The 25,864-nt window shown below is 35.2% G+C and overlaps 2 protein-coding genes across 3 annotated transcripts in view; one reads left to right on the top strand and one right to left on the bottom strand.

Annotated features, from left to right (window-relative positions):
• Positions 1–349: 349 nt before the first annotated feature.
• LOC144963905 (uncharacterized) lies at positions 350–4,178 on the bottom strand. The gene is made up of 2 exons (XM_078897851.1): positions 4,100–4,178; positions 350–882 (listed from the first exon to the last, which is right to left on the bottom strand). The coding sequence occupies exons 1-2, from the start codon at positions 4,176–4,178 to the stop codon at positions 350–352; spliced, it is 612 nt and encodes a 203-aa protein (XP_078753977.1).
• A 3,625-nt stretch (positions 4,179–7,803) lies between these two features.
• Positions 7,804–25,864, top strand: part of LOC144964561 (uncharacterized) — a 34,726-nt gene continuing 16,665 nt past the window's right edge. For both annotated transcript variants that reach the window (XM_078898989.1, XM_078898990.1), the window contains exons 1-17: positions 7,804–7,973; positions 8,695–8,803; positions 10,318–10,421; positions 10,881–11,020; positions 11,626–11,704; positions 12,121–12,197; positions 13,000–13,125; positions 13,832–13,920; positions 14,376–14,481; positions 15,070–15,162; positions 15,520–15,669; positions 20,505–20,706; positions 21,479–21,678; positions 22,189–22,311; positions 22,893–23,138; positions 24,043–24,270; positions 24,751–24,930. In XM_078898989.1, coding sequence (XP_078755115.1) covers positions 7,817–7,973; positions 8,695–8,803; positions 10,318–10,421; positions 10,881–11,020; positions 11,626–11,704; positions 12,121–12,197; positions 13,000–13,125; positions 13,832–13,920; positions 14,376–14,481; positions 15,070–15,162; positions 15,520–15,669; positions 20,505–20,706; positions 21,479–21,678; positions 22,189–22,311; positions 22,893–23,138; positions 24,043–24,270; positions 24,751–24,930 — 2,409 coding nt within the window. In that variant the 5' untranslated portion in view covers positions 7,804–7,816. The remainder of the gene's footprint in view (positions 7,974–8,694; positions 8,804–10,317; positions 10,422–10,880; positions 11,021–11,625; positions 11,705–12,120; positions 12,198–12,999; positions 13,126–13,831; positions 13,921–14,375; positions 14,482–15,069; positions 15,163–15,519; positions 15,670–20,504; positions 20,707–21,478; positions 21,679–22,188; positions 22,312–22,892; positions 23,139–24,042; positions 24,271–24,750; positions 24,931–25,864) is intronic.

A 25,864-nucleotide genomic window follows, 5' to 3' on the forward strand; every position in this document is an offset into this window, starting at 1 on the left:
TTATAAATGGAGATGTCTCACACCTCTATTGGCTTGTAAGCGTCACATAAATTTCAAGATACCAGACAGTAAGTGATAAAAATAATTGTCTAATTACTCTTGATTTGAATATAGATAATATGATAAAAAGTTATTCTACACGAAATGTATACGTTGTAGCATCTACTTTACTGGAAACAACAAACAATGAAAGCAATGTGTAGTGAATTTTATAAATTTAATGAGTTCTCTCGTGTTTACGTTTTTGTCTGATCTGGCGTGTAGAGTAGTCTTGCAGTCAGCAGTATGTGGTAAGTCTTCGTAGTTCGTAGGAAACGGAGATCGCCACACATGCCCCCCCAAACACGGACTAGTCATCTTCGTAGTACCGAGGTCGTTTAATGGTACGTCCTGAGCGAGATAGCTTCTTAGTAGGCACTACGTTAGTATCATCAGAAGCAGTACGGGAGTTTTGTATGTTTCTGTTCGATAACTTTCTGTTCGTATTCGGTGGGCGTCCACGACGAGGTGGGGTGGCAAGGGAAACTGGTTGCGTAGAATCGACAAATGCAGGTTTAAGTCGGTCAATCGAAATCCGTTCTGCTTTGCCACCAACATCAATCAGGAATTGTTTATCTCCAGGGGTTATGACAACATAGGGACCTGTATACGGCTTCTGAGGGGGTCCTCGGTGGGTGTCAACACGGATGTAAACATATTTTGCTGACATCAAGTTCTTGGGTAAATTTGTTTGATGATAGCCGTGATGATGTATTGGCCGTGGTGAATGAAGGGACACGTTTTGCCGAAAGGTTGCCAAAAAGTCTTTAGCGTGGAAGTCTGAAGGATGGTCGGGTATAAACTCTCCAGGGATTGTTAAAGGTTCTCCGTATACTAATTCAGCTGGAGAATGACCGATATCATCCTTAGGTGCAGTTCTTAAACCAAGCAGAAACCAAGGCCTCGTTATCCGTCTTGAGAAATGTCTTTTCGGTGTGAGATCTCTTAACTTCCTTGGCCATCACATCTCGCATTCTGGATCTGTCCCAATGGCGACAAAAATTGAGGCTGTTAAACAATTTCCACAACCAAAAACCATCAAGTCACTTCAAGAGTTCCTCGGGATGTTGAATTTTTACCATCGTTTCATTCCGAGACTAGCTGAAATACTTTGACCCCTATATAGTGCTTTGAAAGTCAAAAAACAACGTCAAGCACTTACGTGGACGCAAGAAATGTTGAAAGCCTTTACTGACGGTAAAAATGCACTAAGTAATCAGAAGGTTGCGTGTTCAATCACGTCGGGGTCACCAATGTAGCATCTACTTTACTGGAAACAACAAACAATGAAAGCAATGTGTAGTGAATTTTATAAATTTAATGAGTTCTCTCGTGTTTACGTTTTTGTCTGATCTGGCGTGTAGAGTAGTCTTGCAGTCAGCAGTATGTGGTAAGTCTTCGTAGTTCGTAGGAAACGGAGATCGCCACAACGTTCATTATTTTTTTAAAGTTAGGCATAATATTATTGTGAATACATGAAAAAGCTTTAACTGGGCGGGTTTATAATCACTATAATATGCAACTCAACGTCTCAAAATGGATTATGTCGTAGTGTTTAAATATTTTGAAAGTGAATTTATAGTCAAAAATACGATGAATACAATTTCTTACAATGCCGAACACTAACATTTCACATTTCTTGTCATTTTAACTTTACATTACCTTTCTGTTCTCTGGTTTTACACCACACATACCTTTTTTGAGACGATGGTTCACATATTATCTGGTTAAAAGAAGATTAGAACCGTTGGTCATCAACCCATGGTGTCATCAAGATAAAACGATGGAAGTTTGATAAAAACTCTACACTTTATGAATAAGAAGATAATGCTATTATACTTTATAATCTTAACAGCATCGATGGAGGATGTGTGCAGTTCGTAATATTTTTCTGTGCAATTATTTTCATTAAGCTGACATACATAATCTCAAAATAAAGTTAAGGCAACGGTCTGCAGACCTCTGTCAAGAAGACAACAAAAAGCCAGGGAATGCTGTCTTTTCTATATTATGTTGTTTTGCTTCATTTCTCTCCAAACCGTGGAATCAACAACAGTATATCACATTTCAACACATATTTTGATGACGTTTCTTTCGGTCCAAAATAAAAATGAAATCATTATAGTTATAGATATTTAAACAATTTGTTAGTCATCTTGTATTACCTCAAACCTGGTTGAGCTTAGCTTTATTCTGTTAATCTATTACATTTTTCAAAGTGTGCAGAATTCTCCAATTGGGCTGGAGATCATCAATCCTCCTTTATTGCGTTCGCTTCAATTCACACCAATTTAACAGTGTATTGTATTATTCTTTTAGTTCAGGACTATTTGGTTTTCTCTATACCCTATCTGGGGCACGTCTTTTGCTGAGAGTAAGACGGTGATGTATCTTTTGTGAGCGATTATTTTAATATTATTGTAAATCATCCCATATCAAATAATGGGTGATTTTAGTTCCGGATTTTTGTAACCATTTGAGTGCACTCCTCTTGTGCTTGAGCTTAGTTTGAACTTTGTTTTCGTGGCTTCAAGCTAGACACACTGAAAGATCTTTTCTAATTTACATTGCAATTTGTTTCACTTTTTGAGAGGCTTGTAAATGCAGACCAATAATCTTCTAAATCACTCTCCTTTTCACTGGCACTGTTATGGCCTAAACGTGTCATAAAACCCAGAAAACCCCATAAAAACAACCTATTTTTTACTGACAAATTAATAAGATATGCTCAGTGTTTTATACATACAAGGGTGAATCAAAAAGTAATGATGACAAATCTCCTAGCGAGTTTATTTTTTCCATATGAACCATTCTAATAAATTTTATAAATTGAGCTTTTATAACACATAACACATAACATGTAGGACGAGACATGACGCCTGTCAGGCGATATTACAAATTTTAGGGACAGAGACAACGCTGTTAACGGCCAGGTACTCATTTTACACCTGAGTACGGTGAGAGAATGTGAGTAAAGAGCCTTCTCCAAGGACTCAACTATGCGCCGAGCGAGGCTCGAACCCAGGACCTTCCGATCCGAAAGCGAGTGTCATACCACTAGACCACATAGCCGCAAAATCTAGCTCAATTAGACTTACACTTATACATGATATACTCCTGCAGCCAAAGGTTGGAAATGTTTAATTCCGTCGACTTTTGACAAAATTATAATAGTTAAAAATTGTTGCCTCTATGAATGTTGGTCAGCGACAGAGAGCTGGCGTTGGATTTCTTGTTCTCGAAGGAGAAACCTCGAGTAATATTTTCAAAGCACTTGAGAAAGTTAATAAAACCCAGGCATTAGGTAGAAGCAATATTTTCAGGTGGCTGAACATGTATATCATCAATTAGAAGAAAATTAGAAGCAATTCAACTCACAACTTGACATCCCCCTCAACCTTGTCTGTATTTGACAATCCTCCCTCGTGATGGTCGTCCGCCAAGCAGTGTCAACTCAGTAAACCAAATAAAGACAGAAGCATTGATCAAATACGACAGCAGAATATCTCTTGATAAGATAGCAGTACACCTTGAAATCAGTCATAGAAGTGCCCATCAACTCGTTAATTCCTTGGGATTCTCAAAGGTCTGTGCCAATTGGATACCTAGGCATTTATTGACTCAAGATCACATGCGTGAAAGACTAAATAGCTGTACCGAGCGTCTCCGGCTAAATTGGAGAGATGGTAGCTTTCTCAGTAGAATAATCACTAGAAATGAAACTTGAGTTCATCATGATGAACCTGAATCGAAGAGACAATCAATGGAATGGCGGCGTCCCTCTTACCCAAGGACCAAACAATTCAAAACTGAGCAATCAGCTGGGAAGCTTATGGAAACAGTATTTTAAATAAATAAAAATGAATAAAATTCCCTTTATTCATCCCATAGGGAAATTTGTCTCTAGGGTCTATTCCAGCGGAAGAATGGAATAACCCAGGTGTCAGTCGTAGTGCAGCGCCGCGAATTGAGCTAGAGCGAGGTGACTTGCTCAAAGCCACACAGCGCAGCGGCGGCTGATCGAACTCGGTACCTTTCGGTTACGAAGCAAAGACCGTACCGCTGATCCACGCTGCCCATTGAAACCATTGGGACATTAGAGGTGTGATCCTCTTTGATTTCCTACCACAGGGTGCCATTGTCAACTCTGAGTGGTACAAACAGCCTCTGAAGCAACTGAAAGCAAGAATTCGCCGAGTCAGACCGGATTTGGAGATGGAAAGATTACTGTCTCTTCATAACAATGCCCTTCATTTGGATGGACAACGCTGTATCACCCTCCTTAATCACCAGACTTGGCACCCTCGGTTTTCATAGTTTTGGTCCATTGAAGGAGGCATCGGGGGGACATCGCTTTGAAGGTGACGGAGAAGCCAAGACAGCAGTGAAAAATTGGTTCAAAGCTCAGTCAAATCGGTTTTACGAGGACTGGACGCATGCCCTTACAAAAAGATGGACTGTGGCTATTGAGAGAGGTGGAGAGGATGTTGAGAAGTAACAATCTACTCGGCTTATACCAAACTTTAATTTGAGGTATGATGCGTGTTATTGATTCAATTTATTTTAAAGTAATAAGCAGTCCCATTACTTTGTTACTCACCCTTGTATTTAAGACCTAAAGAAATGTGTATTAAGAGGCACCAGAAAAAAAGCAAATAGGAAAATGCAAGATAAAAAACATCCCAAAACATCGGTCTGCCTTGACTACGAGACGAGGCATGCTGATTTTTGGGTTTGTTTTTTTTTCCTTGTAATTTTCTATCTGCTTTGTCTGGCACTATTTCATATACATTTTAGATCTTTATACCATCGCCTGTTTTTTAATTTATCAGTCTCATACATTTTAAGTTGCACCTGATCATTAAAATGTCTTTGCCCATAATTTACCACAAAGAGAGGGTGAGTAAATTTTGACTTAATCCATTTATACACCTATAAAAATACCAACTATGATTAACCTTTTACCAACATTGGTTTCAATCAGAGTACTATCTCGCTGTTCCTGGTCGTATATTAAAAGTGGGCATTACCTATGAATTTGAACTGGAGATAAAAATAATTGAAAGGCCATGGAAAATAGAGAAACGAAAAGTATCGATCCACTGTGGGGAGAATGGTAAAGTTAATGTAGCCATGTTGTAGTAAGTATCGTTTTCTATCATCAGATTAAATCGTGCAAATTCAGTTCAATATACGCAAGAAGTTGTTTGTGATCAATCTTCTCAATTTGTTATTAGATCAGTGTGAACAAAAAACTATTTCAGTCTGGAAATCTATCCCTTGCCTTAATTTGTTATGAAGTCAGGGCGAACTAAAAACGACTTCAGCGAGGAATTTTCTCCCCTGCCTTAATATGTTATTAAGTCTGAGTGAACCAAAAACTATTTCAGTCTGGAAGTCTCCCCTGGGATTCGACAACTATCGAACATTCCCATTCTTTTAAGTCAGGTCTATTACGTTAAATATTGGTTAGTAGTTGCATCGAAATGTCGTGAGAAAAAAGATTGACGAGTCTTGGGTTATGCTGCGTTGTTAGTAATTTGTAATAGTATTTGCATAGTGGGCACTAAATGCCTGTTGAATCGTATAGCTTTGGATTAGAACTTGAACCATATTCAAAGAATCAGTAAGTGAAAACTTTTAGAATTACAAAATGTGAAACTTTAGTAGTTTGAGAAGGCGCATTCACAGCATTATTCCTCTTAATGGAGTTTGTTTATTCAAATTGAATTTTATAGTTAGGCCTTAGAGTTAATTGTCAGTATCTGGCTCACCCAAACATTGTACAGTATTGAGACTGCTGGTCACGTTTGAGACAAACAGAGGGAATCAGCATTAAAATGTAATTGCCTTAGATCTATTTGAGCTATTTTATTACAAAAGCTAGTTTTTGTAATGTTGGATACAAAAAGTAATCGATTTTACGTAATTTTACGGAGAACACTCAATGATTACTTATCCACAACTGAGAAGCAGCTAAAAACAATGTCCATCCATGCATTTCAAGAAATTAAATAGAATAGAAAAAAGAAAGAGAAACTTCTAATGATGTCTTTTGTGTCGGACGTTACAAAAACAACCCTTGCCTCAAGCCTTATGCTTTGATTTTATTATTACATCTTTTCTCGTATTAAAAATATAAGTATAGGGAGTTAAATAAAGAAAAACAATTTACTCAACAAACATAAATATTAAACCAAACAAATAGATAAACGTTGCCCTATTCAACATCGTATTTAACTCTGTTTATTATACAAGCGTGACGACTATTTGGACAAGTGTCAATTAACGCAATATTGTCGCCCTATCTGGTTGCCTTGGGCAAGGCACTTTACACATATCACACCATTTGACTCAGGTGTGAATGAGAAGTTGGCTATAGATCGTTTGATATTTAACTAATGCCACTACGCACTGGAAACCTATCAGGCGACTCGTTGCCAAACAGAAGTCTGGTATACAAGGCCTGTCACAGGAATAAATTGAACCTTATGAAGCGGAGCGAACATATAATATAATCCATTTGAATATGCAGTCAAAAACATTTAAGATTTGTTTATTTATATCGAACTAAATGCATTTTTTATTATACTTGTATCAAAACAAGACGAGTTATCGTTATTAAATACGTTTTTTTCTCTTACTCTTCTTTTTCTTTTCTTTTTGTTTGTTTTTTGTGTTATTTCTTATCTTTTTGTACCTGATGAATTAGTTTCCAGTAGATTATTTAGTGTTAAAACACAAACTACTCACTAACGTGCCGTTTATCATTCATTCTGGACCAGCTGTATTGACGAGTGTAACAAACGTATAAGCGGTAGAAATGTACTGGTACTGGAGGGAATGGTAGTCAGAGCAGAGCGGTAAGTCGAAAAAAAAAGGGTTATTAACCTTTGCACGATAGTATGAACTTTTTAAATTCCAATATTTACCTAGATAATCAAATTGGCAGACCTAATCTTTTTCGCAAAAGACCTCCAGTTATCACCACTTGAGCATTATTTGAGGGTAGCGCTGGATAGAAGACGCACCTAGCCGGTCCATCTCGAGGAAGAGATAACACGAGAAATATTTTCAGGAAGTTAGCGGGCTCTACTTGTGTTTCTTCCAGGCATTTCTGAGGACGTCCGCCTGGCCTTGAGTTGCTCCGCAGCAAGGAACTGCGCCCCTGTATGGGGTATGCATAACAACGTTGAGAAGGTAGATTCCAAACTCCGTAATCACATCAAATGCAATAGCAGCCCAAATTAGATGTGTGTATGTATGTATGCATGTATGTATGTATGTATGTATGTATGTATGTATGTATGTATGTATGTATGTATATATGTCTGTCTGTCTGTCTGTCTGTCTGTCTGTCGGTCTGTCTGTCTGTCTGTCTGTATGTATGTATGTATGTATGTATGTATGTATGTATGTATGTATGTATGTATGTATGTATGAATGAATGTATGTATATATGAAAACTTAACAAAGTGGATGATACAGAGATCCTAACATGTCAGCTGCTCACGTTTTAAGTTACCCCATGCCACTAAGTCCTACACATGTTCTAAAATATGTCCTCATGCATAAGGAAAATAATAAGGAGAAGCCACGGGTGTAGGATAAAAATCTGAATATAGTGTACCGTTTCAGATTTTTGCGTCCCATGAATAAGCTGATTTTTTACCGCCTTATTTAACATAAAAATTTCAATACTTTAACTTGAAGATAACCCACATAGTTTTGTTTTTGTTTTTTGTTTTTTAATTTCAGGTACTCCTGGAGTTTAAAAATGGAATCACTTGATCAAAGGCTACCGTCCATATTAATCGAAAAGGAGAGCGACTTGATGAAATACCGCATGCAGAAATGGGGAGAGAGATATTTTTTCACAAGGGTCAATACTCTTCCACCTGGACATAAAATCACTATCGGTCTCAAAGGCACTGGTAAAAGCATATGTGGCAACTTGGATGCTGAACATTGACTTTTTTAATTTAAAAAGAAAATCAGAATATTCATCGGATTTTTTTATGTGCAAAACCCTAAAAGTTCTCTTATTAAAACAATAAAGAAAATTGAAAATTGAAGACATTGTGGTAAAAGAATATATTGTGCACTAAAGCGTTTAATAATAATAATAATAATAATAATAATAATAATAATAATAATAATAATAATAATAATAATAATAATAATAATAATAATAAAAGGTCAAGAAGAAGAAGAAGAAGAAGAAGAAGAAGAAGAAGAAGAAGAATTGGGCATAGCATCTCGCTCTGCCTTACGATAAAGGACAGGGATTGTGAGTGGTGGTATTGTTTCACTTTTATACTGATTGGACGTAATTATATATATAGTATATCATGTTGTTAATGATAGTACATTGATTATATTTTAAACATCCTATTATGATTTGTTATATGAGCTAAATACTTTTTTACAATCCCAATATCTTTTTTCGTGTTTTATATTTAATATCATTTCTCTTGATCGCTATTCATGTATTATTATTATCAGAGTTTCTTTTTGTATGTTTTATTTTTATATCTTTTTTTGGTAGTAATATATAGATTTTGTGTGTGTGTTTGTGTTTGTGAATGCGTGTATGAATATGTGTGTGTGTGTGTGTGCGTGTGTGTGTGTGTGTGTGTATACCTTGCTTTGCAGATAAAAACAACAACACAAGCTATGCTGAATATCAATTCGAAACTATGAGATTTCCATCGGGAAAAGGGTGCTCCATTCTTCCCGTAATAGGGAAAGCTGTTTTTACCAAGTAGGTATAATATTATTATACTACTTCTAGTACTACTTCTACCACTACTACTATTACTACTACCACTTATATCGAATTCTTTGTCAACAATATTACATTTTGTGACCATTGCCTGAAACCAGTATTTGGGGCAGGGGGAGGGTAACCAAGATTTTTTTTTAAAAACTGATTTTTTAAAAAATTAATCACCAGAAATGTGATATATAAGTATTTTAGATTTGGCATTTTATGAAACTGCATCCATTGCCTTCTACTCGTATATAACATATCAACAAAACCCAAAAATTAGTATGAATAACAATCCAATTTTTACCAACTAATCCACCTCGACATAGAGCACATTTTGTCGTTTTGAGGCGGTGGATCACATATCCCACTGGTTTTTCACATGTAGTTTGAATAAAAAATGGAATAAGCTTTTGGTGGTGTCTATCCTCGATTTAATTTTTTTATTCAACAAAAACAATACGAGACACATAATGAAATGGAATTTCTTAATTTCGTCGCAAAGTATAACTAGTCTGTAAAACCAGCGTTTGGTTAGGTTCATTTGTAGATATAGAACAAAAGACGAATGGTCATGTTTAACTTTTTACAGTTTATAACTACGAAAGTAGTGTGAGCTCCTTGATTGCATTCTTCATTGTTTTTTTATTATTGTTATGTAATGTTTTGTTTTGTATATTTGGAGGTCAGGGTGGATTTTGCTCTTTTTTTCGGGCGGGGGGCGGGGGGGGGGGGAGTTAATGTGATCAATCGCCTCAAACCGACTTGTGCATATTTGCACGATAGGTCACAAAATTGCCATTGCAAATATTCAATATAGAGAAGAGTAACAATCGTTATTTTGAGCAAAGAGGGTGGATTTATATTAATGTCTGAGATTTTACTCACCTTCTGGAAAAGACGTATCATTGCCTACACCAAATACTGCAGAGAGGGAGGAGAGTGGTAAGGAGAAGAGGGAGGAGGGCGAGAAAAAAAAAGAGAAAGAGAGAGAGAGACAGAGAGAGAGAGAAAGAGAGAGAGAGAGAGAGAGAGAGAGAGAGAGGAGAGAGATGGGGAGAGAGAGAGAAGGATGAAACTAGCCAATTATTTTAATCACTTACATGTCAGCATGACATTCTTCTGATTGGGCTCTATTGACACCCCCTCCCCTCCCCATTTTTTGCCTTTCCAATTCCACCTTGATGTGTTAGTTACTTTACCATTTTATACAGACACAGATTTTAATATAACCTGCCACAATATATTAACCGATTTAAATTGAATGTGGAAAACATAAAATGAGATATAATGTCATCTGCATCATCATCATCGTCATCATCATCATCATCACCATCATCATCATCATCATCATCATTCATCATCATCATCATCATCATCATCATCATCATCACATCATAATCATCATCCCATCATCATACATGTTTTTATAATTCTCGCCCAAATTCACAACACAAAAATAAAATATCGCTAAATCGCCCCTCTTTTTAATAATATTTTATTCTCAGGTTCGATATTACTTGCAAAAATTACCGAGACGTAGAAGCGGGTCTCCCTCTCGTATACAAACTCTATCAAGAAATCACCGACGCGAGGACAGGGAAGAATTTCAGTAAGAATTAACAATTAAATAACAAAACACTCTTGCCTTTTTTCAGTCGTGTATCATAATTATAACCTTATTCCCCAGTATAGTTATCCTTTGAAAGAGCTACATTAGAGGAACGTCAGAAAACGTCAGTAGTAGCTGGCTCTCTTATATCTAGCAACAAGTATTTTACTATAGACTAGTGTCCTATCTAAAGCATAGCAAGCAATTGCTATTGTCATTTACACTGTCATAGAAACTGAGATGACTCCGGATCCACGGGCCTTATGGCTCTGACGGATTTGATATTTTACGTCAGAACTTTTGACGATTTGATTTCTAACTCAAAACTATTTTTTACCCTGCTTTTTATATCTCTAATAGTTGATTTATTTTGAACTTTTTTTAAAAACTCAAAACCAGGTACTTTGCACCTGTTTCGTTAGTGAATACAATGACTGTCTTGCTTCGTTTCGTAAACAGTGGAGTTGGTTGGTTACAGTAATGAAGGGGTCATCCCTATGGTCACTTTGTCTAGCGAATCGCCAAATACCATCGTCAAGCTGGAGGTGCACATATCAACAGTATTTCAATTAACTGTCAAGGTTCCTTTAACTGTCACGGTAATGTTATTCTATTAAACATTATCATCATCTCATCATCATCATCATTATCATCTTCATCATCATCATCACCACCATCATCATCATCATCGTCGTCGTCGTCGTCATCAACATCATCACCATCATCATCATCATCATCATCATCATCATCATCATCATCATCATCATTATCCTAACAGGCGACTGGTACTGTAGGACATGGAAATATAGTCCCATATGGCTTGGTGGGAGAATGAATGAAACGTTGTGAAGCGCATTTAGAATGCTGAATCCTTGGGATGCACTATATAATTGTTCATATTTACATATGTATTTATTTATCTATTTATCATTTGTTTATTTATTAATTTATTCATTCATTGATTTGTTTTACATAACATCATCTAATCCCTAATTGTTGTCGTTATTGCTTGAAGGCTGTTTTGAGCTCGAAATGTTCTATGTTAAGTAATTTAGTTCTATTTTTAAAAAGGTGATTATATTCATGTTGCTATAGACTTTTAACATATTGAAATACTGCTTTTCCTAAGATAAACTAAATACTTTGTCCTGCACAAAAATATTAAAATCTCCAGTATTCCTGTTTTATGAATTGTAAAAATTAGCTAACGACTGATGACCAGAAAGATATATTGGAGAGAACGATTACTGATAGGAAGACCCTCAGCACAGTTGGATCACAAGGTAAGATTAATGTTTTGTTTCTTTATTTTAAATCTTTTTTTTAACCCCAATATTTCAAGCGCATAATATTTAAAATATTTATCGTCTTATATAATCGCACGTTCTTGCTTTAGTTTATCATTCCCTTATATTTACGTTCACATATCAGAGTGCTTTTTTTTTTTTTTGTTCTTTTGGGAATTATATTCAGACCAGAAATGATTGGGAAAATGTTTAACAATCATACTTTCAAACGAGTCACCAAGTGGACAAAGTGATTTATAAGCACGGATTATTCTTTTCTCTAAATTTATCCTTTTCTCATTCTCGTTCATAGCTCAATAGATACATGATTTATAAAGATTATTTTATGTTGAACAACAAAAATAATAATAATTGACATTTTTTGAAACAGTAAAGTTTACTCTATCTTTCAGAGGAGCTGCGCCTTGTTAAGGATGTAGCAACAGTGATGAAAGCGTCTGCCACTGCCCCGACAGAAACCAAAAAGAGGGTAAATCTGAAGCAAAGTTTGAAAAATATTAGAATATCTGAATTGTTTTTATTTTCAGTTACAGTCATTGAAAATGATGAATAGAACCGTTGAAATGTTTCAATTTTCTTCTTTTTTTTTTTTCCTTATATGAATATGATTTTGTATCCTGGCGTCCGGGACTTAGCTGTCCAGTGTCTCATCTCGTAACAGAAGTCAAGCGATGTTTAGCAAGGTCAGAAACCTTATGGAAGTAACTCTTCTTCGGCTCCGACGTTATGTTCTTGGTTAACACAATTTACGCACATATCCCCATACATTCAAATGTGAATTTACAGGCACTGACGGATAACTTTACAAAAAGGACAACTCTGATCTACTCTGAAAACAAAAACACATATCAAAATTTTGGCTAGAAAACTCGTTCTTTTAATATCGATTGACTCAAATGACCTTCATCTTGGCAAACTTTCTCAAGACTGGGACTCTGCGGGAAGTTTTTGCCAAAATGAGGCTTATTTTTTTAATCGATCGATGTCTATATATTTCTGATGACGAATTTGATTTTGCTACGATCACGCTTTCCGTTTAGTAGAACACTTCAAAGTTACATTATGAATTCACTCACTCATTGCTCATATTATATTGTATTTAAACCATTCTTAATTTCCCTAAAATATTTACAGAAACCCTTGGTCTAATGCAATGAAGATAAAACAAAATTTCAATGAATAAAGCCACTCTTTTATATACAAATGATAACATAAGGAACGTAAATATCCCCAAATTGTGATTAAGGCATATTAAAGATTTTCCTGTCCAGGTTCGGAAACAACTTATGAAGAATATGAAAGAATTTGAAGCAGCCGCAGGTGATACCATAGAACACTCGTCTTCCGCTCTCACGGAGTTGGCTGCACGCGATGATGAAGTAGATGGTCATGGCCTGGTATGTATCATTTAGAGCGTGTGGTATAAGTAGCAGCAGCAGCAGTAGTAGTAGTAGTAGTAGTAGTAGTAGTAGTAGTAGTAGTAGTAGTAGTAGTAGTAGTAGTAGTAGTGGTAGTAGTAGTAGTAGTAGTAGTAGTAGTAGTAGTAGTAGTAGTAGTAGTAGTAGTAGTAGTAGTAGTAGTAGTAGTAGTAGTAGAAGAAGAAGAAGAAGAAGAAGAAGAAGAAGAAGAAGAAGAAGAAGAAGAAGAAGAAGAGCAGAAAAAGAAACATAGGTAATAGCAGTTGTAATGATAGTAGCAGTTGTTAATGATATTGTTGATAATGTAACAACAGTTGAAGGAGGAGAAGATAGAAGAAGCGGAGGAGAATAGGACGTTGGGAAGTGTGGATGTGGATAGTGAGTAATATAAGTATATATAAGAATTTTTATCTATATTAGTGTCTTATAACAAGTCAACTTACCAAAGTTTAGATTATCATAGAAATGCATGAATGAGGTTGGTTACAAGTTCCATTTTAAAAACATAGACAGAATGCTGTTGTTTTTTAGCTTTGTTTTTGTGTTTGAAGGGGGGGGGGATGGACAAAATGTGACTACAGCATATATTATGACATTTTACCTGAGCTAGATAGACTTAACCCAACTACCTAACCACCACCTCTGAAACATGATATTTCTTCTTTAACTCATAACCCATATCCAGAATGATGGCCTGAAAGCTGCTGTCAGGATTACAAAGTACCTTGGGAAATGTGGAGGTGGAAATATTGGCATTATCAAGGATGTTGCAAAGTAATGTGATGATTTGATTCTAAACTATTTCCATTTGCTTTCTTTGAAAAGGTTTGTTTTATCCTTCCAAACAATCGAAAAGTTTAAAATGATATTGTTCCTTGGCCATATTTATTTGCTAAAAGAACAAATTATACACGTTTTAGTTTTATTAAATATTACTTCACGGTTTAAATTCACTCGAATGCCTAGATGGCGTAATTTAAACCAGAGGATCTTTACGACAGGACGCATTGCGCACTAATGTAATGTACTGTGTTCCGAGACAGGATTTAAATGAAGGATAAAGACGCTTTTTAACAGCTCTAACAATACGTCTTTGTGATTGGAATGTTTAAGATGTCATTTCATTACTGGTTTAAATACATTTTAAAAACATAAAGACTTGATTTCGATATTTTGTTTTAAGCCTGTTATATTCTATTAGTTTCTACTATAGGCTATATTATCAACAGTTTACAAGTTGAAGCAATGAACAACCTTGTCAAAATCTCGTCCGACTATGGGAAAGGAATTCAGAAGAATGTTTCAAAACAGGAGAAAGTCAAAATGGTGGAAGAGGTTTGTCTTGAGAATCATCTGAACTCTTTAATTTACTACAACGTTACAAACCATTTTTTTTTTTTGTTTTCTTATAACAAGAAATGCTTCCCTTATTATCAGTATGGCAAAAACTAACCTACAGGAGATACAGAACAATTGGAATGTTACCTTGTGTTAGACAAGAAGTGTAAATACTGTAATCAGAAAGTCTGAAGTTCACTCCACAGCCGAAAAATTGCTGATTTTTAAAAAGTAATTTTTTATATATTTTTCCTTATACTTTTACTAACATTGTTTTTTTTTCCTTAAAAAAAACTCAAATCGGGATATAGAAAACCATTTGAGTCAAAATTATAATACGCTCACGCAGTTTATAGTTTAACACTTTATAAAAGTTATTGGTATTTTGCAAAACTTTACACCCAATAATATATTGTTTGGTCAAATGGTTTAATTTTTTTTAAATTACATTATTATCTACTTAAAGATCAAACAGATGCGACAAATTTCCATTTTTTCTACCATAACTACCCTTTTGACAAAAATTAATGGTATATCAATCCATTGTAATGACATCCACTATTGTTTTACATGTTTTGAATAAAGGGCAAAGAAAATTCACGAAACACTATCTCCTCCATGTCACAAATTGTAAAGACTTTGAGAGGAGGATTCGATATTTCAAACGACCCTATCAAGGTAATTTAAAATAACAAATTAGTTGAGAAATATCATATTCTACGTCAATAGTCCTATTTATTAATTCATCCAACATGATACCTTGAGACAAGAGATTGTCGTAAGGTTTAAGCATTTAGAAGCTGTAAATATTCTAAAATCAAATGTGATTAAAATTTACAGATTGCTTTCTCTCTATTGTTTTGCCACATGTATCTACGCGGATGACAATTACTTTCAAATTACTTTTTGACTCCGATCTATCGAAAGCACTGCTTTCTTATTTGAACAATTCTTTATAGATGTATTATAAGTACTAGACCGTAGTGTAATAATCAGATTTATATTTTGCAATTTTAAACTTATAATCCTCATTAGATTAAAAAGGACACGTTGGAAGTCGTTCTCGAATCCAAGAATGTTGCCACTGAAAATTCGGTGAAGATGAATTCTGACAATGATGATGTTAGCTTTAGCATTCAAGCCAGGAGTTTGAATTACATCGGAAATGGAAGTATCGAAACAGAGGTAATGTAGAAAATGTAAGATAAAATCCTGATTATGGAAATCATTACAAATTACGCATCGATGTGTGTTACATTAATAAAGTTTATTTATACATTACCATAATATACTTATTGATAAAAATACGAAGCTAATAAAAGATAAGATATACAGCTGGTATATACAAAACTATTAAAATCGGACATGTAGATGTTATAATATATTATTCTTTTAGAAATTAAAAGTTGTAAGTTCTTCTATCACCTGTTATTCTATGCGTATTATATATCCATTGACAGAATTATTTAATATTGATAACTAAAAATAAGTAAAATAAAATCAACATTTGCACTAGATACAGAACATTTTGTCTTTTGAATCTTGAGGGGTCTAGCCTTTGTTAAACATTGAACAGATTTCAATGTGTTAATCTTTAAATTTGACTCATCTAGAAGTCTACATGAACAAGCAATATAGGTTTATATCTTGATATGTTTGGCTGTGTATGAGAATTATATGCTTGTTGGCCTCAGCAAATTCATAAGGACAAAGAAGAAAATGTAACCAATATGTGATTCGTCGGTAATAAAAAAGTCAATAATAAGTTAATTGGAACATCTCAGACTGTTGATTTTAATTCAGCTAAAAGCTTCTGTAGCTAGGTAAATTAAAAATTTAATCATATATATAACTTCTTTACACTAACAAAATATTATGATTAAAGTTAAAATGAAGTGTGAAGATTAATGGCGACAACAAGATATGAAGTGAGTAGAAAAGTGCCAGAAGACAATAGAGAATAAAAAATTTTTTCGCGGCGGTGGTGGGGTTTGAACCTGCGACCTTATTGGTACGACAACTCCGCCTGGCAGGTGAGAGCGTGGCTCTACCGTGTGAGCTATCCACGAACACAAAAATATTCGTTTCAAACCCAAAGTCATTTCTAGATCCCTCTCTCACCCACTTCTTGAGATCGCCGATTCGTTTGCCACCATCGCGAAGTAATTTTGACCAGCAGTTAAGCTTAATAGCCAATATTCTCATCACAAACATATAACATAGAAACGATTGAGACATTGAGTATGCTCCGGTGTATGGGGTGAATTTTTAATTCAGAAAAGTGAGTGGAGCAGGCACTTATGTTGGTAACAACAAGATATGAAGTGAGTAGAAAAGTACCAGAAGACAATAGAGAATAAAAAAATTTTCGCGGCGGTGGTGGGGTTTGAACCTGCGACCTTATTGGTACGACAACTCCGCCTGGCAGGTGAGAGCGTGGCTCTACAGTGTGAGCTATCCACGAACACAAAAATATTCGTTTCAAACCCAAAGTCATTTCTAGATCCCTCTCTCACCCACTTCTTGAGATCGCCGATTCGTTCGCCACCATCGCGAAGTAATTTTGACCAGCAGTTAAGCTTAATAGCCAATATTCTCATCACAAACATATAACATAGAAAGGATTGAGACATTGAGTATGCTCCGGTGTATGGGGTGAATTTTTAATTCAGAAAAGTGAGTGGAGCAGGCACTTATGTTGGTAACAACAAGATATGAAGTGAGTAGAAAAGTGCCAGAAGACAATAGAGAATAAAAAAAATTTTTCGCGGCGGTGGTGGGGTTTGAACCTGCGACCTTATTGGTACGACAACTCCGCCTGGCAGGTGAGAGCGTGGCTCTACCGTGTGAGCTATCCACGAACACAAAAATATTCGTTTCAAACCCAAAGTCATTTCTAGATCCCTCTCTCACCCACTTCTTGAGATCGCCGATTCGTTCGCCACCATCGCGAAGTAATTTTGACCAGCAGTTAAGCTTAATAGCCAATATTCTCATCACAAACATATAACATAGAAACGATTGAGACATTGAGTATGCTCCGGTGTATGGGGTGAATTTTTAATTCAGAAAAGTGAGTGTAGCAGGCACTTATGTTGGTAACAACAAGATATGAAGTGAGTAGAAAAGTGCCAGAAGACAATAGAGAATTTAAAAAATTTTTCGCGGCGGTGGTGGGGTTTGAACCTGCGACCTTATTGGTACGACAACTCCGCCTGGCAGGTGAGAGCGTGGCTCTACCGTGTGAGCTATCCACGAACACAAAAATATTCGTTTCAAACCCAAAGTCATTTCTAGATCCCTCTCTCACCCACTTCTTGAGATCGCCGATTCGTTCGCCACCATCGCGAAGTAATTTTGACCAGCAGTTAAGCTTAATAGCCAATATTCTCATCACAAACATATAACATAGAAACGATTGAGACATTGAGTATGCTCCGGTGTATGGGGTGAATTTTTAATTCAGAAAAGTGAGTGGAGCAGGCACTTATGTTGGTAACAACAAGATATGAAGTGAGTAGAAAAGTGCCAGAAGACAATAGAGAATAAAAATTTTTTTCGCGGCGGTGGTGGGGTTTGAACCTGCGACCTTATTGGTACGACAACTCCGCCTGGCAGGTGAGAGCGTGGCTCTACCGTGTGAGCTATCCACGAACACAAAAATATTCGTTTCAAACCCAAAGTCATTTCTAGATCCCTCTCTCACCCACTTCTTGAGATCGCCGATTCGTTCGCCACCATCGCGAAGTAATTTTGACCAGCAGTTAAGCTTAATAGCCAATATTCTCATCACAAACATATAACATAGAAACGATTGAGACATTGAGTATGCTCCGGTGTATGGGGTGAATTTTTAATTCGGAAAAGTGAGTGGAGCAGGCACTTATGTTGGTAACAACAAGATATGAAGTGAGTAGAAAAGTGCCAGAAGACAATAGAGATAATAAAAAAATTTTTCGCGGCGGTGGTGGGGTTTGAACCTGCGACCTTATGGTACGACAACTCCGCCTGGCAGGTGAGAGCGTGGCTCTACCGTGTGAGCTATCCACGAACACAAAAATATTCGTTTCAAACCCAAAGTCATTTCTAGATCCCTCTCTCACCCACTTCTTGAGATCGCCGATTCGTTCGCCACCATCGCGAAGTAATTTTGACCAGCAGTTAAGCTTAATAGCCAATATTCTCATCACAAACATATAACATAGAAACGATTGAGACATTGAGTATGCTCCGGTGTATGGGGTGAATTTTTAATTCAGAAAAGTGAGTGGAGCAGGCACTTATGTTGGTAACAACAAGATATGAAGTGAGTAGAAAAGTGCCAGAAGACAATAGAGAATAAAAAAGATTTTCGCGGCGGTGGTGGGGTTTGAACTTGCGACCTTAGTGGTACGACAACTCCGCCTGGCAGGTGAGAGCGTGGCTCTACCGTGTGAGCTATCCACAAACATAAAAATATTCGTTTCAAACCCAAAGTCATTTCTAGATCCCTCTCTCACCCACTTCTTGAGATCGCCGATTCGTTCGCCACCATCGCGAAGTAATTTTGACCAGCAGTTAAGCTTAATAGCCAATATTCTCATCACAAACATATAACATAGAAACGATTGAGACATTGAGTATGCTCCGGTGTATGGGGTGAATTTTTAATTCAGAAAAGTGAGTGGAGCAGGCACTTATGTTGGTAACAACAAGATATGAAGTGAGTAGAAAACTGCCAGAAGACAATAGAGAATAAAAAAATTTTTATTCTCTATTGTCTTCTGGCACTTTTCTACTCACTTCATATCTTGTTGTTACCAACATAAGTGCCTGCTCCACTCACTTTTCTGAATTAAAAATTCACCCCATACACCGGAGCATACTCAATGTCTCAATCCTTTCTATGTTATATGTTTGTGATGAGAATATTGGCTACTAAGCTTAACTGCTGGTCAAAATTACTTCGCGATGGTGGCGAACGAATCGGCGATCTCAAGAAGTGGGTGAGAGAGGGATCTAGAAATGACTTTGGGTTTGAAACGAATATTTTTGTGTTCGTGGATAGCTCACACGGTAGAGCCACGCTCTCACCTGCCAGGCGGAGTTGTCGTACCAATAAGGTCGCAGGTTCAAACCCCACCACCGCCGCGAAAAAAATTTTTATTCTCTATTGTCTTCTGGCACTTTTCTACTCACTTCATATCTTGTTGTTACCAACATAAGTGCCTGCTCCACTCACTTTTCTGAATTAAAAATTCACCCCATACACCGGAGCATACTCAATGTCTCAATCGTTTCTATGTTATATGTTTGTGATGAGAATATTGGCTATTAAGCTTAACTGCTCGTCAAAATTACTTCGCGATGGTGGTGAACGAATCGGCGATCTCAAGAAGTGGGTGAGAGAGGGATCTAGAAATGACTTTGGGTTTCAAACGAATATTTTTGTGTTCGTGGATAGCTCACACGGTAGAGCCACGCTCTCACCTGCCAGGCGGAGTTGTCGTACCAATAAGGTCGCAGGTTCAAACCCCACCACCGCCGCGAAAAAAATTTTTATTCTCTATTGTCTTCTGGCACTTTTCTACTCACTTCATATCTTGTTGTTACCAACATAAGTGCCTGCTCCACTCACTTTTCTGAATTAAAAGATTAATGGCGACAGTTTATGAAAATCATAACAATTCTTATTTCCCTTAGTGAATCATCTTTTTTTTTCAAATCATGAAGCATTTACTGAAAATATAAAATGATATCCATTTAGACAATCAGTCTTTTTTTTTAGAAATGTCAATATCCATAGATCAATGATAAATGCCGACGTGCAGGTCTGACATCCGAAGCCACCTATTGGCCTTGTTTAACATTGTTGTCATGGTCAATATTATGCGTCATTTTTAAAGATTTCTATTACAACAATAAGCCCATAAGGAATTGGATTATCATACCTGCAAATAAGTGCACATTTGTATACGCAAAAGTACATTTTAAATCATCAACATATTTAGCTATATTAGGTCTTTACCCTTTTTTTAAAGTTTGAGGCTTATGAAAAAAGTCCATACAGTTGGACATCTGACCGTGTACAAGGAGATATACCAGTTATGAAAGTCAATTTTGTGGAACCATATCTGGAGAAAAAAGATACCGATGACGACCAAGATAATGGGAACAAAAAAAAAGTAAAAAGAGCAAAGTGGCAGTTCAGCAAACCTGCAGATGTATTTTTGAAAAATAAAAGTAAGACATTACCATTGTTGTTTATTTATTTTTTTTTTTGACATTGTAGTTTTTTGTCTTTTTTGTCGTCAGTTACTTGCAATTTTTAAAATCTGTTTGTTGCTTGACAATAGCAATGATCATGAATTGAATTAAAAGACACAAATGGATAAAAAACGGTAAAAGAAACAGAATACCAGACCATAAAATAAGTAAATGATATTTTCTTTTGTGTAAATGGTGGACTCGGGCAAAAGAAATTCTTTAAAGGCAAGCGTCTCTTCTTAGTAATACTGTATGTAGGCCGTTAGTATCCAAATATTAATTACATTCAATTTAAATAGATTTCATACATTGGGATTATTGGTTTGTTAAACATTTTTACAGAATACGAAAATAAAAATTGTTGCGTTTGTAATCTCCAATGCATGATTTTCTTAAATGAGTATTTGATTAACGTAACCAATTTTTCTTCTTCATTATTTGTTTTTACAAAATTTACTCAAGAGTATTGTGGGAATTGCCTGGCAATTCAAATCCGAATCAGCATTATCGAGTTATTTTATCAGTTAAAAAAAAAGAAGAAAAAAGAGTTAATTTATCTGCATGTGCTTAATCATCCTGTAGTATAGTTGTTTTAACTGCGATGACAGATTTGCATGTTATTTTTCCTTTATAATTTTTGTTTTGTTCTGTTGTTGATGATATTGTTATTTTTCTTTATCTTTCAACATATTTTTTTTAATCATTTGTAAATAAGCAGTGTGACTTCTTTATCACTTTCATGTTTCAGAGCCAAACAATGAAAGCGTTGGGCATTCCACATTACTATTTGTAAACAAATACACTAATGAAGTGTATATGTCAAGCTGCATTTATTTGTCAGTCAAGGCTTCAACTGAACATGTCACAATCCTTGAAATTACCAGTGAGCACAATCTTGAGTTCGTATTTAAAGCACGGTACACAAATTTCATCAGTGCATTTGAACTTGTGAGTATTAGTCTGTTTTATCACTCTTTGAAAACATGAAACGTGAAAATTTATGACAAATACGGAATTTGTTGATTGGTTAACTTATCCCGTAAATACCAAAGTTAGATTAAAAGGATATGTTTATCTTGTCGTTACCAATACAACACATCATCCATTTAGATCTTATTTTGCTAATTTTATTTTGAGTTAGATGTACATGTTTCAAAAATAAGATTTCAAGCCTGCAGTGCCTTAAATCATATATTACAGTACACTCACAAAACAGCCAATCTAATTATGACCAGACAATCTATACTTAATATGTAGATAAATGAAGATGTCCAAACAAAACCAAAAAAAACTCCTACCTGGTACTTAGTTGAAGTCTCGGTTTCAGATTTTCAACATGTTAGAAGTCATCGTCATCTATCAATATAGGCAGTTAAATATTTCTGGGCATTTAAAATTGTTTACTGATTATGTGTTGGCTGTTCCCTGACCAATACGTAACAATGTTTACATCTGCAGTTAAATGACTATGACATGGTGGAGATCCCATTAAAACATCCTGGTGACACATTTCAAACCAAAGTTGAAAACAAGACTATTGAAAGAAATAATAATTTCGTCTTTTTACCCAAGCTCACAAAGGTAAGACGCTTTTTTTGTTTGTTTGCCATTGCAACACATGTGACAAATCGTCTAAAATGGTATCATTTTCTGTAAAATTAATACTTAAATTTCTAAGCTCGTCATATAAAATTGTTCAAAATAAGTGTATTTTCCTAACACATCAAAAATAAAACAAACAAAACCAATTTAAATTACCTAAATGCAATTATATTGATTTGAAACACAACTCCTTCTTGTTCATTCTGACTTACTACTTTATTGAGGAACTGGTCACTTATTCGAAATGGGGGTAAAGGAGATAGATAAGACTCTCAGAGAATAATATAGCTATTATAGTTTGAAATCAAATGTTCAAAACTGGCGGGAAAATATAGAAGAATAGCATATCTTTGTTAACATCTTGTCATCTGTTTTCTTAGGAAATAAGTTGATAAACAATGAAAAGTTCTATTTTTCTCTTCTTTATATAAACCATCTGGCTAGGACATGTTGAGAAATATCTGAGAGTAATATACATTGAAAATGTTTTGAATTTTCATATTAATGAAAAGTTACAATACAAAGTTGAATGATGTTTACATTTTTAATTTTTAATCCAGAAACAGATTGACTTAGGCGTGCTTTACTACAACGTGAAAATATCTGTGAAAAAAGGACAAATCTTCAAAGGTGACAAGGGCACTTTATCACCAATGACGGCAGAAAAACTGGCTAAATTAAACAATATGACAGTGAATTACAAAGCTTTGGATTTACATAACATTACCGTCAATGTCTTGAATCAACAACTTTCATGCGTCCATTTCGATCAAAATAAGCTGGACTACAGTTATGATTCATGTGAGGTAGGCGCATGATGAGGATTTCCATGTATTAATTAGAATTAATGTGGGATATTGTACAACGATTCCTTTTATTAAAAAGTACCAATAAAAAATTGTTGGGAAAATACTAAACTAAACAATTCAAAAATAACGATATGAAAATTAATGGGATGTTTTTATCGGTAAAAAGGGGCGGAGGGGGGGGGGAATACACAAGCGCCAAAGATCTAAATTTCCAAAAGCACGATTTACATTTATATTTCTTCTTTCTTTTATTTGATATTGCAGTGGACATTTAGGAACTGAACTGGTACTAGCTAATTTTTTTAAAAAGAGAGATATGGTACAGTGTCTGACAAAGCAAGAAGAGTTCATGTCGTTTTCAGGAGCTTTGACATTCGATTGTAGGACACTCATTTTTTTCATGTATTTTTCTTCCTGATTTGTCTGTATCAATTCCATATTTGTATGTTATGAATATCGATCTGCACATTATAGCTGCAGACGGCGCATAACACGACAAGTCAAATATATCTGCTTTTTAAACATTAAGGTAGAATTAAATAGCATATTATGGCTGGTTAAAACAATGATTTGAATCGACGTCTAGATTTACATCCGTAAATTACCTTTGTTTATATCTAATAAAGTACATACTCTACAGCTTTTACATAAACGTGTCGGTATTGTGTTAGGGTTTGGTTTAGATGCCAACAATTATTAGACTTAAATAAAGTTTTTAAATTTTATTGAGAATAATGAATAAAATTTCTTATATGACAAAATTAAAGTTTCATATATATGGTCTTTTTAACTTTTAAACCTTTTTGCATTTGATTTACAATGACATGATACTATCTTGAGGTGAAGTTTCGCAAATGTAATTTTATTGGGGGGTGGGGGTATTTTTTTTTCAATTCCATAGCTTAGCGTATTTACCAGCAAGACAGAGCTCCATTGTCGCTGCGTGGTGGCAGCAGCCTTCTCTGCAAGTTACATTGTCATGCCAAGACTCATTGATCCAACTAATATCGGATTGTTTTTGGACGTTTTTGATAACCCGCTTACAATCTCTATGGTGATTTGTTTGTGGATGACCTTCTTGGCACTTTTTATTTGGGGCAGAAGAAAAGATAAAGATGATGAAATAAAGGTGAGACGTTTACGTTGCTTGGAACTAAAAAAAATGTCATTAATTTGGGAAATTGCATCCTCTTTATTTTTTTTCATTGATAGAAGGAAAAGACCCCACTCCAAGTGGAATATATTATTTGTTCTTTATGTTCGGGTTCATTAAACCATATTGAATTGATGTTTTTCTATTAGATTCCTTTACTTTTGCTCTGGTCATTTCATTAGGCTGGGTTTTTTTCGACCTATCAGAGATCGACGTTAGATCTGGAGGCCTGCCTGGATTGTATCTGTCCAGATATTGTGCTAACGGGCTACATATCTCGTTCTATTTCTTAAATGTGTGCTGTTAATCACCAAGAGATTTTAGAAATTGCAAGCGCATAGTTCATTGTATGTACCTTGGATAAGCGCTAAAAAGGGCAATAATTTTTTATAAATATTATTTGTTTGTTCTTTTTTAGATGGTGCATGTCAATGATAATTAACATTATGTTTCCAGAGAGGAGCCACTGTTCTGGATGATAATAAAGAGACTGAAACCTATGTGTATTTGGTATGCGTCGTGACTGGAAACTCAATTCTTGCAGGAACAACCTCCAATGTCTACATATTTCTCAAAGGAACATGGGGCAAAAGTTCAGTACATATTTTGAAAGACAGTGAAAGAGCTTTATTTACGGTAAAACTTTTGTTTATGTAAGAAGGTTTAGGGACTATTCTATGTTATGGAATCTATAAAAATTTTAGAAATATAGAATAGAAGTTCCATGTATGTAAGGTTTTGCCAAGATGAGGGTCATTTGAAGGACGCGTTTTCTTTCCAAAATTTTCAATACTAGGTGTTTTTTTTTTCTGAGTATGGCAGTTCATTGGTTAAAATTGCAATGTCGGGCTCAGAGTTCCCAGTCTGTACTTCTTATTCTTATCAATAAGACAATAAGGTCCACTCGACAAGTTAACTTTTTTGGATTAGCTACAACAGAAGCTCGAACAATATTCTCTTAAGTTTAAGCACTGCCATTGTAGAGCATACGTTTTCGTTTGGGGTAGGTCAACATGCATTCTGTTGTCAGAAAAGTGTCTTATTTGTAAAAAAAATAGTTGTATTTGTTGGTAGTTGAGATCTTCTTTTATTTTTCATCCATACCTTTGACAAAATTTGGCTTTAGTGTACTAATAAGATATTTTGTTTATTATAGTTTTATGTGCCTTATGGGAATTGTCCTATGCCATCACTGATAATTAAAACATGGTTTGTTTATGCGTTTTTCGTATTTCGCATACCCGTTTAATGTTGTATACAAAATTGATGTGATTTTGTCACTAATCTAAAATTATATTAGGATTTCTTTCACTGTACTTACATTTATTTGATCCTTTATTAGTTATGTTTCTTTAAAGCTTGACTGTAATGTTATTATTGTGTAAAGTTTGTTACAAATATTAATGTTCGTCTATTTACAAATTTTGCATTATCATTTATTTTACCTTAACCTTTATCACTAAATATTATGAAGCATAATTTATGGTTGTGACATATAAATCTATCTAATACGATTATCATAAATTTTATTTGCTACACATGTATTGAAAACATCTCATTTTTCCTGGTT

The sequence above is a fragment of the Berghia stephanieae genome, chromosome 2 (genome assembly GCF_034508935.2).
Source record: "Berghia stephanieae isolate SIO BIC M18660-M18661 chromosome 2, UCSD_Bste_1.3, whole genome shotgun sequence".
NCBI lineage: Eukaryota > Metazoa > Mollusca > Gastropoda > Nudibranchia > Aeolidiidae > Berghia > Berghia stephanieae.

Coding starts and splice junctions, on each gene's coding strand:
- LOC144963905 (XM_078897851.1), bottom strand. CDS start 4,178: ATGGCACCCTGTGGTAGGAAATCAAAGAGGATCACACCTCTAATGTCC. Junction 883..4,099: donor ATGGGCAGCGTGGATCAGCG/GTACGGTCTTTG, acceptor GTCATTCTCCAG/CTGAATTAGTATACGGAGAA.